The sequence below is a fragment of the Carassius auratus genome, chromosome 41, assembly GCF_003368295.1.
Source record: "Carassius auratus strain Wakin chromosome 41, ASM336829v1, whole genome shotgun sequence".
NCBI classification, from domain to species: Eukaryota; Metazoa; Chordata; class Actinopteri; order Cypriniformes; family Cyprinidae; genus Carassius; species Carassius auratus.
The window spans coordinates 17,904,310-17,922,440 of NC_039283.1; the positions used below are offsets into that span (position 1 = coordinate 17,904,310).

At 37.0% G+C, this 18,131-nt stretch overlaps 1 protein-coding gene across 1 annotated transcript in view; it reads left to right on the forward strand.

The window, feature by feature from the left end:
• The first annotated feature begins 1,775 nt into the window (after window positions 1–1,775).
• LOC113059137 (atrial natriuretic peptide receptor 1-like) overlaps window positions 1,776–18,131 on the forward strand; it is a 29,026-nt gene continuing 12,670 nt past the window's right edge. The window contains exons 1-6 of the mRNA XM_026227412.1: window positions 1,776–2,035; window positions 3,424–4,206; window positions 10,919–11,103; window positions 12,853–12,966; window positions 13,775–13,910; window positions 17,693–17,787. Coding sequence (XP_026083197.1) covers window positions 3,447–4,206; window positions 10,919–11,103; window positions 12,853–12,966; window positions 13,775–13,910; window positions 17,693–17,787 — 1,290 coding nt within the window. The 5' untranslated portion in view covers window positions 1,776–2,035; window positions 3,424–3,446. The remainder of the gene's footprint in view (window positions 2,036–3,423; window positions 4,207–10,918; window positions 11,104–12,852; window positions 12,967–13,774; window positions 13,911–17,692; window positions 17,788–18,131) is intronic.

Consider the following 18,131-nt stretch of genomic DNA (forward strand, 5'->3'; position numbering starts at 1 on the left):
ATTTATCTATGCACTCCAATGTTAAATGTAATACAACAAGAAAAATGTCTATTAGAATTACCCATAATTGACATTCAGATCTGTGACATGTATATCATATCTCAGTGCTTTTGACTATTACATTAACATTTTGTTTAAAAAAAAACTGTAACTTGCTTTGAATATAAATGTCAGAGTTGTGCTGGAACACTGGTGGCTGAAAGCTCAAAAAAAGAGTCTCTCACAATTAACTCACAAACATACAAAAACCACCAGCTTAAAGAAACCAAAGAAACCAACTTCTTACACACAAACACTCATCTGAAGACGGTTAGTAGAGGTTGAACTCCAAATGTGTGGTGAGCAGATTGAGCTTGTCCTGACCCATATAGGGGCACATCTTGCTGGGCAGCTGGAACCCGCTCTGACCTCCCTCTCACACGGTCACAGCTAAAAACAGTGAAGTAACCTCACTGCTGTGGCCATTTCCACCACCACTTTCAGCCCTGTACTTCCTAAGGCACAGTATGGTCTAGTAAAAATAAAAGTACAAATATTTCTAACCTACTCCTGGAGAACACTTTAAGACTTTACAATAAGGTTCAATTTGGTAACATTATTTATTGCGCTGGGGCACAATACTCATGTTCATTTCTACATGCAGTTTGCAAATACATTTGCAACATATCAGGTTGTATAAATGAACATCAATGTATTATGCACAAACAATGAAAGAACAATATTCTATTTTAAAATCAATATTAGTCTTTATTAATAAATTGTAAAATTGTTTTCGACAACTGAATCAAATCGTACAATATCATAATTGGGTACTGTTAAAATATCTGTTTTACTGAATTATTTGTATCATACTACAGGTCAAAAGTTAAATTTATATATAAAGACATGATTTTAATATACTAATTTTTATTTCTGATTATTACCAATACTTTTTTTTAAAACCAAAGGCACGTTGAATTCATCAAAAGTGACAGTAAATACATTTATATTTTTTTATTTTTCCTGAAAAGACTCCAGGTAAAAAAAAATTTCATGGTTTTCAGAAATATTAAGAGGCAAAAACTGTTTCCAACATTGAAAAATAATAGGAACATTGGTAATTGAGCATTAATAATAACTGCAGCACCAGGGGTGCATTTCCCAAAACCATAGTTGCTAACGAAGTTCGCATATCAGAATATCAGAACAAGGATCATGTGACACTGAAGACTGAGTGATGATGCTGAAAATTCAGCTTCGCTATCACATAAATAATTACATTGTAAAATATTTGATGATAAAACCAACTATTATTGGAGTAATATTTCACAATTTTTTTAAAAAAGTATTTAGATTAAATAAGTGGAGCCTTGAGAGATTATTTTCATCAAGTTATTATTAGTGTGATAAATGCTTAGTTCACTTTTGAATAGTCACTAATGGAGAAAGAGCTGTTTGCCCATATTTAACTACCAGCAGGAAATTAAAGGGTCATACTAACAAGCCAAACCTTGTCCTCTTGATTCTTATAGGTAATATTCAGCTATGGTTATTCAGTGCACAGAAGAAGCTAATGGATTTTGATGCCATTGATTTCCTCTGACTTGAAATTAGAGGAGTGTTTACACTGTTGATGTTTGATAGCTCAAACATTTGGAAATGTGCTTCTCAGACCAAAGTGTCAACCTTTACCCTGCTGGAATAGAGAAGAGAGGATGCATTAAAACACATCACGGCTGATCTTCCCTCTCTCTCTCTCTCTCTCTCTCTCTCTCTCTCTTCCTGCCGGCAGTAACTGCAGCTGAGAGGCATCCATACCCTCAGAACTCTGGAGCATGGCAGGGAATGCAGCTCGACATGGAGATGAGGTGGAGCTTTTTGTGAGGCAATGTATTTGAGAAAATCACTGCTGCTCTTGGTACTGTGAGTGACACACAGTCAGACTGTGGGCATGAGTTTTACAGTGGCAGGGATGTGATTTGTGCTGTGTTGAGTGGACCATCACAGGATTGTACCAGCTCATGTTGAGAAGACCAGAAGGCACCATGTATAAAAGGTATTTAAGAGAGTTTTCTATTCTGCTTGGACACACTTGGAGTTCTGTTGTGTTTGATGTTTAGTTTATATATTTTTTAAACTATTTCCTATACCCTAGTTTCTTAGTTTTCAAAGATAAGTGCTCAAACTGTACAGTTTGGCTAGCTTTCTACCAAGTGAATTTATGCCAAAATATCATGGAGTTTGAAGCATGACCTTTGAAGTGATAATCAAAAATTTAAAGGTTTCCAAAATGCATGATTATTTATACTTGCATTATATTCTTTCCCCCAGTGTGTTTTCCCTAATTTGTTCAACCCATTGAGAGTTGATTTTCAATGGGGAATGATTTTAATCTGTTCTCTACAAACAAAAGCATAATATATGTTTTTAGCTGTGATTCAGGATGCATTCAAATATCTCTGTCATATTTAGAGGTTTTTTTTTTAGCTCCTTGTATTGCCTATAGTTGCGTGATTAACACTGTTTCAACAGGATTAGCATAGAATAATGTTTGTTTTATTAGAAGATGTTAGAACATTTATTGTTGCACATAAACAATATTATATCTAAACATTAATATTAACATATCAATAAATAGTTCAAATTGTTGTTGTCAATGGAACCTTACTGTGCAGCTATTCTTTTAGTATTCACATTCACCTCAATGGCTGCTTGGTTGCCACAATACCCCCCAAAAATACATTATTTGAAATTGGTCATCTTAGCTTATAACAGCTCAGTTCTCAGCATGCAGTTTTTTTAGGAGCCAATCACCTGAGCCACTTAAATTTTAACAAAACCTTATCTTTAACTTAGTAGCAGCTAGCCAAATTAACCAAAGTTGGGGCAAGCGTGATTTCACCAAGTACAACGTGTTCCTGGATCAACATAATTGAACAACATTTCAATTAACCAATCAGAATTGAGATATAACTTTTCAGAAAATATCTGTTTTAGGCTTACTATAAGGGTTAGGTGCCTCTACACCCTTGTTAATCAGCTATCATTTCCCACTAATTTTAGGAAAGAAATTAGGATCTAGAGTCTATATTTTTTGACAATAATGTTGATCCAGGATCATCAGAAGATGCTGATCCAGGAACATGTCTTACTTGGCAAAATCACATTGAACCCAAACTTGGACAGGTTGCATGTTATGCTTCCATCCCTGAAAATTAATTACTAACTGCAATACTAGGGTATAACAATTCTTCTCAGAGGTACAAGGCTGATCCAAATATAGAGTGAATGGGTTAGTAAAACAACAAAAATACTTTCGATATACTTAAGAACCTTTCCTTGTATTTGAAGTGTGTCTAAGTACAAAAATAGCCTCTAAGTATTGTATGTTTACACATGGGTTCTCATAAGATAAATTTTTGTGTGTCTTGTTTTCCTGAATAGTTGGAAGCTTGAGCTGCAGTGATATGAATCTCTTGCTCTGGTTCGGTGGAGGCAGATCATTTCTGCTGCTTTTGATCCAGCTGTGCTGTGGGACCTTGCCGATCTGGACCAAGCCCAGCAGACACCAAGGGTCCCACAGACATGTGCACAACCACACCAATGACATCATACTGGCTGTCATACTCCCTCAGCACAATACGTCCTACCCCTGGGCATGGCCTCGTGTGGGACCTGCACTGGACCGCGCCATTGCTCAGGTCAATGCCGATCCCAACCTACTGCCCCGGCACCACATCCGGCACATCTTCGCAAACAGTGAGGATGGGAACGGTATCTGCTCAGAGTCTATCGCCCCCCTCATGGCCGTAGACCTGAAGTATGAACACAACCCGTGGGCCTTCATAGGGCCTGGCTGCGACTATACCTCCTCCCTCGTTGGGCTGTTCACTGCTCATTGGGGCCTTCCCATGATCACGGCAGGGGCCCCTGCTGTGGCCTTCGTGCAGATGGACATGTACACTTCCATCACCAACACAGGCCCCACACATAAGAAACTGGGCGAGTATGCCCTCCACCTCTACAAGCATTTTGGGTGGCACCAACACACCCTGCTTATGTTTAGTGATACCAAAATGGGAGAAAGGGCCTGCTACTTTGCCCTGGAGGGGCTTTACACAGAGATGCATGAGAACAACATCACCACCATGGACCTGGTGTTCGAGGAGAACAAAGGGCCTGTTAACTATTCCGAACTCTTGCACAAGATCCAGGATGATGGAAGAGGTGAGTGGTTTGTTTCTCTTGTTTTGCTAGAACAGTCTGCATCTAATTGGGCATCTCCCCTTGTGTTAATAGAAGAATAGAAGCTTCTTCTACCACAAGGAATAGTAAGAGTGAATGCAAAGGTCTTATTGAGTGGCCTTGTACCTCTCTGTGACAGCACATTTGTCCTCTGAGCTTGATTTGTGCTGCTTTCTGCGATTCAGATTGAAATGCTTCAAGAGGCGCTGCTCAAGGCATATGGATTAATTGCATGTGAACTAACATTATACTAATTCAGTATAATATCACACATATCATGACTGACTGAGTGAAGGAGAAGATTAGAGATAAATTAAATATTTAGAGAATGAAGTCATCACTGATTTTCCTCCTTTCCTCGGCTATGATTGAATAACCTCAATGATGTACCTGCTATATATAATTTTTAAATGTAGTCTCAGATTCAGGCCAGACTCAAATTTTATGAGTGCCACATTTCAGTATGTCAGAGCACTTTCACTGGCCAACAGCAGGAGATACAGTTTTATAGTAACTAAGTAGTGCTTGTTATTGTCTCTGCAGTTAAATGTCCCTCAGTGCTTTGACTTCAACATCAGATTAGTGCTTCCTCAAAGAGGACCTCAAGAAACCTGTATCTGTGTTTTTAATGGATAAAATGTACTCAAAAATCAGTCCCACAGGGACATATAAATGTCAACCAAACAACATTTAGTAACATTTAGTAAGAGGTCATGACCCCTGTAAAAATGCAAGAAATGTTAGTACACATTATCTGATCTGTTGGCATTTCCTGCAGATGCAGAGTTTGTATTCATTCAGTGAGTTTATTCAGTCTTTCTAACTCTTAAATTTGAATGGTTCATCATTAGTCACTGGATACACTGTCACTGAATGAGTCACTGAATGAACAGTTAGTAAGAAATGGACTTGCAGAATCCTATATGCAATGGTATCAGCAATATCCCATTTTTACGATCCTCCATAAAGTGAAAAGTACAACTATCTGAACATCCATTCGGAACATTAATTTGTTTGTATTGTTATTTGTTCACAATATTACACAAACCCAGCAACAAATGCACATTCATTCATAACCTTTCAGACTTCTCATTTCCTCTCTTTAGTGCTGAAGTGATGTGCACTTAGCTGCTGCTTTGCTTCTGGATAAAATCTCCAGCACAGCAAGGCTGTTAATGGCCAGAAGTCAGCAGGTGCTTCAACATCAATCTCTCTCTCTCATACACACACTGTTGATGAGGACTGTGCTCCTCTAGTTGTGAGTAGAGCTTCTTGCCCTGTTGTCATCATGATTGCAGAGCGCAAGAGCAGCCATGCTGAACTAAACTACCCACAAGGCCATGCTCTGCTTCTCCATGCTTTTCCATCCATCTGGATCAGCTTAAAAATGAATCAGAACTAGAGAGATGGGAAGAAAAATACACAAATTTGTAAATTCATTACACACACTTTTATAACCCCAGAACTGCTTCTCTGCTTTCTGGAGGAATGTGCTGTATTTTTATATTTCAAGTCGATATTTCCCATCATGTCTGACCTTTGGATGTAATGCAGAGGAACTGAACACCTCCAAACTTTAACCCAAACATTTTAACAGCATCATTCAAGGTTCAAGCTTGTCTTTATATCAGTATTGAATCAACCCCGTCATGAACAGAATATTAGAGTTATAATGTTCTCTTTGTGACAGCAGAACATAAGGTTTGTTTTACTTACAGTATGACCTCACATCCTAGAATGAGGTAATGTAAGACAGACCTCCCTTACATCACACAGATTCCGGTGCTAATAGAATTTGTAACTCTATACTGTCTTGTGTTAAACAGCATTAGAAGAGAAATGTGACAGACTTGACTCGACAGATAGAAATTTGTTTATTTTTATGTTCAGTGCCAGAACCAGTTTTTAGTGGCTTACATTCAAACATTAGATTTATGTTAAGCAGTTCCCTGTAAATGTGTTCTCTTTTTTTTCTTAGATTGAATACATTTCATTCTGTTGGTCCATTTAAATGTTACTGAATATCTCAAATTTTATGCAAAACCCTCACATCCATTCATTTAAAGACATATAAAACTTGATAAGCAAGTTTTGTCAATGTATAGGATCACTCTATACCTCAAAAATGGGCTAAAATAAAAAAAAAATCTAATTTGTCTATGTCATAAGATGTAATGCTGATTTGCCATTTCATATGACTAAATAATGCATTAATGTTAATGTATATATCCATAAATACAAAATAAATGCTGAAGCAGTCCCGTTAAACCCACTCAGGCCTTTCCATCTCATTTGTATTTTTGTGCAGAGCAAAGCAGAAAGCGCTCATGAGAGTTGTGGTTTAAGCTTTCCTTTACTTCCTCTCGGGCCCGTTTGATGCTAGAATGAATCTGAACACATCACTTCAGTTCTTTAATTTTCTGTCAGATCACTCATGTTTAGATGGATTACGATGCGTTAGAAAAAGGCTTCAAGGATTCCATCCAGATCAATAGAACTGCTGCTATTTCCTGTTGTAATTACTTCATTTTTTGGAGCTGTGGAGTGTTTTGTGAGTGGTGTGCCTAGTGTATAAATTCTTTAGAACAATGTTTTGAAACACTTTAATTACAGGATAAAGTAAAACTGTGCACTTTTTCTCTGATTCTTTCTTTCAGAGTAATTGTACCACGTTTGTATTAGAGAGCGACATTGCATTTTCTAAGCTGAGACCATCATTATCATTCAGTGTAGTGTGCAGCCATTTTTCTCAATTGCAACTACAATGTACAGCCTCATCCAATTTTTTAATGCAAGCAGGGCTGTGATTAGCTCTTGTTGGGAGGGCAGGCTCACTCTTACACAAGGTCTAGCTGCTGTGGTGATATAATGGAGTTTTGCATTGATAGACAATTCTTTTGTCTGTATGTAAAATTTAGGATTTTTTTTCTCAGCTAATTTTTCCCCAATAAGAATAGGAGCCCATTTTTATGAAGTTTAACTAGAAAAAAATATGTATTAATTTGTCTAGATAACAAATAGCATAGCATGTTTTTTTTTTTTTAAATCAAGATTTAAGCAAAAATAATAGTAATGGGTATAGGAGCATGAGCCCAACCAGGAGCGCTGTCTTAAATTAAAGTAACTTGAGATCAACTGAGTCAAGTGGCTCGAAGGGGGCCCTCTGTAGTCCCACCAGGAACACAGAGAGATCAAACAAGGGAATGAGGTTCAATCTGTGGGATTTAATCTCATTGCACCTCTCAGGAACCTGATGATCAGGTTGTGCTTCCTTAAGGATCTTCCATACACTGCATCATGATGCAGGAAGGAAAGCACATTGGTGGCTGAGCATCTATGGGGGTTGATTGGTAAGAGGAACACCAATCAACGAACAGACCAAGCGGTGACAAGCTGGGGTAATGCTGACCCGGTGAGTGTCATGCCCATCTCGGGGCTCAGCTGTGCAGCCAGTGCTGAAGTGGTCTCATATATAACAGCATGAGCAATGTAACTGCGGATGCCATATGACCTAGGAAACACCATAACCCGAAGACGGGACAGGGCACCCTCTGTGACTGTTGTAAAGAAACGGGGAGACAGGGGCACCCCGAAGGGGAGGACTTTGTACTGATATGCCTGACCCTCGAAAGCAAACAGCCTGTGTCAAGGAAAAATCAAGACATAAATACATGTCCTTCAGGTTGATCACTGCAAACCAATCCTGGTGTTGCATGCATGAAAGAATGAGCTTCTGTGTCAACGTCTTGAACGGAAGCCTGTGAAGTGAATGATTTAAGACTTGCAGATCCAGGATAGTTTCTATCCCACCACTCTTCTTGGGTAAAGTGAAATAAAGACTGTAAAATCCCAATTTAATCTCGACTGGAGGGACAAGCTCTATTGCATCCTTGGCCAAAGCGACTTCAATCTCTGCAAGCAGGACAGGGACATTACTGTCTGTCTCTGACGTAAAGAGGATGCCCCGGAAACTGGGATGGCCCCTGGTAAATCGAATTACATAGCATAGTCGAATCGTTCGATTGAGCCAGCAAGACGGTTTGGGGGGCATTATCCAGGCTCCCAAATTTTAAGCAAGCCGCACCACAGGAATGGTTCCTGACATAAACACAGAGGGGCAGCAGAAGGAAAGAAGAGAGACCAACCTGAGGCATGGAGTAAAGCAACCTTAATCTGCAAAGCAAAAATCTTAATGAGTGGATTCACAGCGCCATCTTATATACTCTTATGTACTGGAAGTGGGTCGCCATGCAAATTCCACTCACCAATTGTCATTGGCTGTTTCTTGTAATGTTCAGAGGTGATTGGAGCTCCCAAGTAAGACCCCTAACATCAGTGGAATGATCAACTTTTAGTCTAGACTATTTGTGACACATAATCAGCAGGTAGCAAACACAAATTGTTAATAATTATATGCAAGCATGATCAAAACATTGCCAATATGGGTCCATTTGAATTCAGTTTTATTTGAAAATGAGAGTGTATTTTTGCTTCACTTTTAGACTGTATTTGGCCCACAATAATTACACTCCTGTCCAGGGAAAACATGTTCAAGAATGTTATGTGTGTCTAAGAAAAGCAAAGAACTAATTTTCTCAGTGCTAGTTAATGTTTAACAGCATTGAAAATACCTTAGGTTGGATATCTGCCAGCAGCGCCTCTCAAGGGCTTTATCTGATAATGATGTGCATTTGAGTGTGTAATGGATTGTTTTATCTCAATGACAGGTTGCTCTCACACCCAGATGTACTCCTTTCCCAAACAAAATTGCATTTGTCCTATGGACATGCCTTTGTAATCATAGCAAAAATGAAGTTGATGCAGTCGCTCTTGTGGGTTCTGATCTGTCTTGAACTGGGGAAAGATCAGAGATTAACATCCAAGATGTAGTGCCACACAGTTTCAAATAGATTTTAGGATGTATGTGTTTTACAGAAAATTCCTACAGAAAATTAATATGCTGCTTTTTCGTAATCTTAGCTTTTCATCCCTTGCATCCCAAACATTGGAGCACATTGACTTCCATTGTATGGATAAAATCTTGCGACATTTCTCAAAATATCTTCTTTATGTTCCACATACAGGTTTGGAATGACGTGAGGGGAAGTAAACGATGACAGAATTGTCTTCTTGTGTGAAATATCCCTTTAATATGGCAACTGGTAGTTGGTTTGTTGCAAATCCAAAATTTCTAGCAGCTTGAACCAGCAAATGACCAGTTTAGATGAGTTACAAGCCACTGTTTGTGTTTATTTCATATGTACTGAAAACCTCTCTAATTTTTTACATTTGTAGCTCACAGGTTCCATGTTATATTCTGAAATATACGCACATATGTAAAGCTGAGCAAGTTTTGCCTCTCATTGTCAATGTCACTCAGTCACTACTCTGATCGACAAATAAAACGATTTTTGTTTATAGTCTCATATGAATGGATGTTCCCTCTATACTTTACTTATATTCCATTATATTGGCAGTGATGCTTATAGATGTTCTTTTGCAAAACTCTTCTAAAATTCTAAATCCTTCTCTCAGCTATACTCATTATTATCCACATGAAATCACACTGTGTCACATTCACACACACACACACACACACACACACACACACACGCACACACACACACACGCACACACACACACACACACACACACACACACAAACATACACACACACACACGTGGCTGTTACCATAAGTGTCCTGCAATTACATTCACTCTGCAAATGGCTGTCTGGTCTGGAGTCAAGTTCTATCGCTTTCTCTCGCTATCGCTATGATTACTTCACTCATTTGATTAATGAAGCATTTTGTTTTCGTGTCCAGATCTCTTTCTCTCCTTGCTGGTGGTTGCTTCTCGCACCTGTATTTTTTTTTTTATCTGAAATGTTGAGGAGAAGCTAAACATATATTTCATATAAAATTTATTCCTTATCATTCTTATGAAACATCCTGTTTAGCTCAATAAAAATGAGAATGTTTCTACTGGTTATATTTACACTGCAAAAAACTTTTTCTTTATCAGTATTTCCCTCTCTCTTTCCAATGTAAATATCTAAGCATTTTTTTAAACAAGATTAGTTTACTTGAGAAGCAAAACTACATTAAGACCTTTTTAAGAGAATATATTTTATTTGAAAAAGAATATTATTGACCAATCCCATTAGCTTTTTTTTTTTCATTTCAAACAAAACCTCACAACATTTTTTAATAAAATAAATGTAAAAATGCATTTAAATATATATTCTCTGAAAACAGGTTTCAGTATTATTTATTATCTCACAAATAAATGTATGTTGTTTTTATAGATGACTGGAAAACAAGACTGTTTAGGAAAACAATATTATGCAGTGTGAATGAATCATGCAAAACATGTACAGTATGACGTGTCATGCTAAAAGCATATCAGACAGTTCAGGGGCATAAATGCATTAATGAACCATATAGACACATTTACACAAATGAACAAAAATGCACACATGTACTAATTCCTGTCTGGATTTGTTAAATTGCCATGTTATGCTGAGATAATGACATTATGGTATTGTTTACCAAGTCATTTCTGGTAAAAGTGCTAAAGGGAGAACAAATAATATTTGTGCCTTTATCTGTTGTGGGTGATGAAGTGGCTGAAGTTTTTCTCATGTCTTTTCTCATGTCGATATCCTTGGTTTTCTCTCTCTTTCTCATTACAGTGGTGTTTGTTTGCTGTTCTCCGGATATTTTCCGGCAGTTGATGGTGAACTTCCACAGAGCAGCTCTCCCTAAGGAGGAGTATGTCTTCTTCTACATTGACATCTTTGGACGCAGTTTGGAGTCTAGGCCTTCTCCGTGGGCCAGAGGAGACCCTGATGATGTCTTTGCAAAGGAGGCCTTCCAGGTGATTAAAGCCTTTCATAAAAACTTAGAATGACAGAGATAAGGAGACACATTAAAAAAAATTATAATAATATACTATATATAGAATATAGAGAGAAGAGTCTGTGATAAAATAAACTTAATTCTAGATATGGTCTAGAAGTGAGTCAGTTTGTTTGTCTTGCTCTGTATGGTGATAACTGTTGTTATCAGATGTCCTTATTAAATTTGTCCCGTAAGATAGGTCTGCACAGTAAAGCATCCCATAACACACACACACACACACACACACACACACACACACACACACACACACACACACACACACACACACACACACACACGCACACACACACACACACACACACGCACACACACAGACACAAACAAACACTCACACTTACTTTCACATTTTAAGTTTCTTTGAAGGTTTGGTTCTGTGGTTATTAATAGGATTAATATTATTCAATTTGATATGATAATGATAATGATGATAACGGAGGAGAGAGACAGGTATGGATCTTTATGAAATGTGTTCCTCAGAATTGTTAAAAGTGCCTTGTTATAAGTGTGTCTGGTGACATAACAATATGTTTAATTTCAACATCCTCTAATGCAAAACGATCAGTGCTGCCTTCATTGGGCTCAAAATCCCTTTTACCCATATTCTTATCAAATAACGTGCAATATGGATTTGGTTGGTGTTACAGAACAGCAGTCACCAGCTACTGTGATAACAGCCACCTTAGAGTGCAAAAGTTTCTGATCAGAGTGTGAGAAAAAATCTGAACTCCAGCACTCAGTTCCCTCTGATAAACCCACGCACAGTTAGAGACAGGACATGATGACCATCACTGGAGCTTAGCTCACTGGAGCTTAGCTTTTAAAGATTATGATTGCACACAAGATACCATTTATGCATATTCTTAATTTTACTAACTGATCAAATTATTAAACTATTCATACTTAAGTTGAGAATTATAAGATAAATCTTTCAGTCTGACAAGAAAAGACAGCATTTGATCTGATTGCAGTTTTTCTGTGAATGTTATGTCAAAGGTTATTAATCAAATGTTGGAAAAGAACTTTATAACCAGGCATAAATCCAAATGCACCATATAGTCAAGCACACTTTTGGCATTTTAAAGAGCTGATTCTTTTGTCTGAATCACAGTTTTGATGGAATGGTTTACAGTCCCAGAAAAATATGTCGGACTGCGGTAGTTTGTTGCATTTTCGACAATTTAACACTCAGAACTGACCAACAAGATGGGATTTAGAAGTTGATTTGCATACTTTATTTTACTTTATTTTTATAAGATAAAAATATTTTAAAATAATTTAAAAGTTATGGGTCCAGTAAGGGCTGCAAGGATGCTTAGAGCTGATCAAAATTGACCATTAAAGAAGTTGAAGTTAAAGTTTAAGACAGTTTAAAGAAAATCTTCAATTTTAAAAGATGCTGTTTTTTTAAAATTTTTAGTCTTGAAATAATGGTGAAAAAAGTATGGTTTACACAAACATATTAGGCAGCATAAGTGATTTCAGCATTGATGAAAATAGCATTTGTTCTTGAGCACCAGATATAGCATATTAGAATGGTTTCTGAAGAATCATGTGACACTGAAGATGCGGGTAATAACTGTTGAAAATTAAATTCAATAACAATTTGAAAATATTAAAACAGAAAACATTTTTGTCTTAGCATATTCTTCAGGTTCACATCTTGAAATTGGTTATATTTTGTCTTTCCTTTATTTTATTTTTTCAGAGTGTGAAGATTTTGACCTACCTTGAGCCGCAGAATCAGGAGTACAAGCAGTTTGTCAATGATCTAAAATCGGATGCCAAACAAATGTTCAACTTCACAGTGGAGGATTCTTTGGTAAGAGAGAATATTGTGAAGTGATTTATTGTTTTATTTTCTTCCCTTTTTTTTGGTTATTGTATTACTATGCCTTTCTACTAAGACTCTACTGTGCTTTCCATCTTTTCTATCTTCCCTTGAAATTACTAGTTATTTTTATCTTGTTAGAAATTCTACATGCCTTCATTACAATCAGGGTTGTAACCTGAAGAGCTGAAGGGGGCACACATGTACACATGCACATTTCTGGACAAACTGCTTTAAGCTGCACTACTATTAACGTATTTTAATGTAAGTAAAATATCATGTTTCTAGTCATGGAGCTCATGTGTATGATGCATTGGTCTGTTAATGTCTGTCCTGTTTATTGAATTTAAGAGAGTAGGGCGAATATAATATGCATGTAGAGAGGTAATTTAGGTCAATTTATGATCTTCATCTTTATTTCATTGTGCATCTCAAAACAAAGTGTATAAAAACACATTCACACAGAAACAGGAGAGAAAACAGGGCTTGCTGAGCCATTTCATGGGATGTTTAACATCGGGTGTGCTTCTGAGAGGAACTCTGTTTATCACTCTTCTCTACCAGACGAACAAGCCATATGAGCACAGCGTCGGTCTTAATTTAACCAGCATGATGGACTTTGGATACTGAACACTGATTTTTAATGCTGGTGAAACCATGTCCAATAGGAAATTAGATTTTATGTACTTTGAAAATGAAAGTAAATTAGTTGTCTTACAGTCTATGAGGAGGCTCATGCTGTAGTGATGATCATGATTTTGTTCATCTCTGTATTCACTTATGTATTTAATTGTTTCAGATGAACATCATCTCAGGTGGTTTCTATGACGGTCTGATGTTGTACTGCAGTGCTCTCAATGAGAGTCTCTCAGAAGCACGTGATCGACCTTCAGGAGAGTCTGTCACAAAGAGAATGTGGAACCGGACTTATTATGGTGAGCACATGATCTAACTGAAAAAATCCAGAACCTGAACTCAGGATCAATTCAGTGCTGATAATGTTTTATGTGATGCTGTTTTTTTTTTTTTTTTCTTCGATTAATGTGTATCACTGGCCTTTTCTGCTCGCTTCCGTAGAGGTCACATGTTGCACAAATATCTCTCTGGTCTAATATTCTGGTCAGTAAGGATTACTGAGAAAAGAGCTATGTTAATGTTCCTGGCTAAAGGTCAGGCGTTGTAAAAAAAAATACATATAATTGTTCAATGTGTGCAGTCATATCACCCTGCAGCCCAAGACGGGAGACCTCCTGGGAAAAACTAGGTTGCTGTTGGAAGAGGTGTTAGTGAGGCCAGCAGGGGGTGCTCACCCTGTGGTCTGTGTGGATCCTAACGCCCCAGTATAGTGATGGGGACAGTATACTGTCAACAAGCACTGTTCTTTGAAAGAGACGTTAAACCGAGGTCCTGACTCTCTGTGGTTATTAAAAATCCCATGGCACTTCTCATAAAGAGTGGGGGTGTAACTCGATTGGCTCTATTGGCCTGTAGCTGGTGTGTGGTGAGCGCACTGGCGCCATTGTCCTGTGGCTGCTGTTGCATCAAAAAAATAACTAAATTATTTCTGGGGGGCACTTACCTTACCCTTTAGGTCTTGTGTACATTGCAGCTTAATTAATCATTAAGACAAAGAGAAAAGGACTCTGTCTGTGCCAGATCCAGTTCGATTTCTATCAGTAAAACATAATAAGTAATAATGTGCCCTTCAGCAAAAAGTCTGGCATTACAGATCCTCTACAAACAGCTCCGTGAAGAGACAGATCTGGTGACGCACTTTCCAGAATTTTTTATTTGACTTCTAGGACTTCTGTGCAGACACCCACATAGACACTTTTCTAGCAAAGATAGATATTGATTAATTAGATCAATAACATGATAGTTCATGCAACATCTTCATGTGATATACAGCTAGTTTTCATACTGTTGGCTGACTATGCCTTTGCATTGATTTATTGTGTATACTGAAAGTGTTGCCTTTATACAGTGTACTGTCCTTTTGTAAGTTTAGGTTCTTATATAACTGTACAACCAAACATGTCCTTCTGCCTGTGTAGAGATTAATGAGATTAATTATGAAGTAAAGAAAAAACTTCAATTAATCATCACCTGGGCGAATGGCCCGTGGATGACGAATCCTGTTGAATGATTGCTGTGGACAATAGACCAGACTTAAGACACTTTTTAATGTCTGTTTAATGTTTTCATTTGCTACACTATATAATATATTTAAATAATCTTCTTATGGGACATTTTAGTTAATCTCTTTCTTTCTCACTTTGTGAAATAATGAAAATAATGATTATTTAATTAATCTGCATTAAGTATTAGGTAATTATTTCAATTTAGTGAGCATTAGAGACAATGTGCTAATCGTACTTTTCGGCCTGACCGATTCATTTCACATCTTCTCTCTCACAAAACTTCACCCATATTCATTTGTTGTTGAATTTATTTATTACTTAATTCAAAGTTCGTATGGCTTTTGGAAGCTTTATTGCTTCCATGTAACTCTAATCAACTCAGTACAGCTTTCTCGTTCTCTCTCTCTCTCGCTCCCTCTCTTTCACTCCCACTCTATGTGTGTCTTTCATTCCTGTATCAGTCGTATCTCTGTCCTTCCACCTATTCCTCTCCCGTTCCCTCCTTCTCATAACTCAATCACTCTTCTTGAGATGTTTCTCTATGAATAGCGATGAAGTGTCTAAAGGATATGGAGCCCCAAGGTTCCTTTTTCACAACTGTTTAGGTTTTCATTAGTCATGTGTTCATTGTTCCTTGTCATATCACATCCTTCGTGCAGCACCTTGCCTGTCAACACATTGGCAACACACAGTGCTTTTTTTGTTTTTTTACCATTTGACAGAATTCAATAAATGATTTTGCTAATGTAATTCCGTGTTTAGCTACTGTAGTTATACTGTGCAATAAGAATGATACTGTACTTACAGCTAGCTCAACCAGCAATTTTACCCATCTATTTAGACTAACAAACAGTGTCTATTAAACAAGACTTTGTACAGTGGGGACCATAACTCTTGAGACAATATTGAAAATACTGTATGAAAGAGGTCCTGTTTTTTAGAGACAGACAGCCTTGGAAGTTTTCTTCTATTTCAGAAGCATACTGTGCTTGGTACAGATAAATAATTATCTGAAGTCAAAGTTATGTTTTATGTTAATTGGACAAAAGATCTGTTGTTGCTGTGTCTGTTGACAGAAAGATGCACTTGGCATTCAGTCCAACAAATAAATCCAAGTTGGCAATGCAAAAGACAGTTCTTGAGAGAACTTTAACTCAAATCTGTCAAGGTTTTTTTTTTTTTTTTTTTTTTTTTTCACAAGATAAACCCAATTAGACATTGTGATGGAGAGACTTGTCTACCATCACGGGTTTCACAGTAAGTCTGGGTGCAAATGTTTTGGTTTATTTGTCTTATTAATTGTATTTATTTACTTAAACTCATTTCTAGATCTTGTGTATATCACAAGAGTCAAAGTCAAAGAGTTTTTATAAAAATTCAGAAGACTTAAACTAACATTACAATTACACTCATTAAAATATCTTGATTACATGGTACAAACACACACTCTCTTGGTCTATCCCTGTTATCCTTGGTGTTTCTGTGCGTATTGAAAAATGTATGAGCTGGATTTAATATCCTCCAGAATAGTCTGTATGTCTTCTGAGAGAATGTTGGCTGGAGGTGTTAAGTGTCAATGTTCAGCTATATTTCCCTTTATCCTCTAAAGGGAAATATGTGCCAAACCATTCCTCACATTCTGAATGCAATTTGCACAAGATGGGTAGTCATGGATCACTGTCTATGTGTGTGTCCAATCCTTTTATAACTCATGTGGGCTTATTAAAGCTATCCTTATCATCAGCCGATGTGAGGACATCTCTCTCTTCCTTTCTCCCTCTCTCTCCAATGGCTTTGACATTTCAAGTCTGATAAAGCTTAAGCTTTTCATATCAGTCTAAATGCCACTGTGTGTTTCCTCTGAGCTGGACTGGGCCTTTATCTGTAGCCCGTTTAAACAGGTGAGTGGCCTCCACAGGAAATTACAGCCCGCACCTGACCCTCTTTGGCAGATGGGCACAACCGGAAGCTTTTCAACAGACTCGATCAGGCTTGATTGACCACTTGTAGACACATTCTCTGTGTATGGGTTGATTTACTATGCTTGAGTATAATCATTTTGATTACTCATAATGTGACAAAGAGGTACATGATTTTAATGTCTTCTTATAATTATAGCTCACTTACCAGGATAGTCCACCCAAAAATTTAAATTGTGTCAATTTGCTCACCTTTATGTCATTCTTAAATTTGTATCTTTCTTCTGTTTAATATAAAAAAGAGATTTTGAGTTTTTGGTTCTCATAGAAAATTAATTGTTTGGTTCTGCCTAAAATTAATTCATGATAGCTAACTGTATTATTCTATTATCCTGAACTGTTCATTTGAAAAAATGAATGTACTTGGACACATTCACTTCTGCTTTGTAATGTAGACACATGCATTTTCTGTAAAACTGCTTTGAAACAATGTGTAATGTGAAAAGTGCTATACAAATGTGACTCCTGCTTTATGGGGTTGAACTTTAGATTTATATTTAAATGATGACCAGCCCGGTCATCAACTTTAAGTAAGTTAAATTTTACCCTTCACTTTATCAATGCTAATTTTGATAGTTTGTCACTTGGTTTCCCCAGGTGTCACTGGTCTGGTGCAGATTGATGAGAATGGAGACAGAGAGACTGATTTCGCCCTCTGGGACATGACTGACATGAACAGTGGCAACTTTCAGGTCATTTGTTCCACAGTTTTGTCATTTTTTTATTGTTATTCTCAAATTAGATATTTTAGTAGGGGTAATTTGCAGTAATTTTTTTATTAACCTCTGAGGCACCATATATATATATATATATATATATATATATATATATATATATATATATATATATATATATATATATATATATATATATATATATATATATATATATATATATATATATATATTATATTTATTTATTTATGAATTTCTTCTTCTGTTGCTGCTTATTTTTATACTGCTTCATCATCATCTTCTTAATTTCAGACAAAGACTTCTAAGGTACCAAGGTGCCACCTTACTTTGAGTAGCAATTC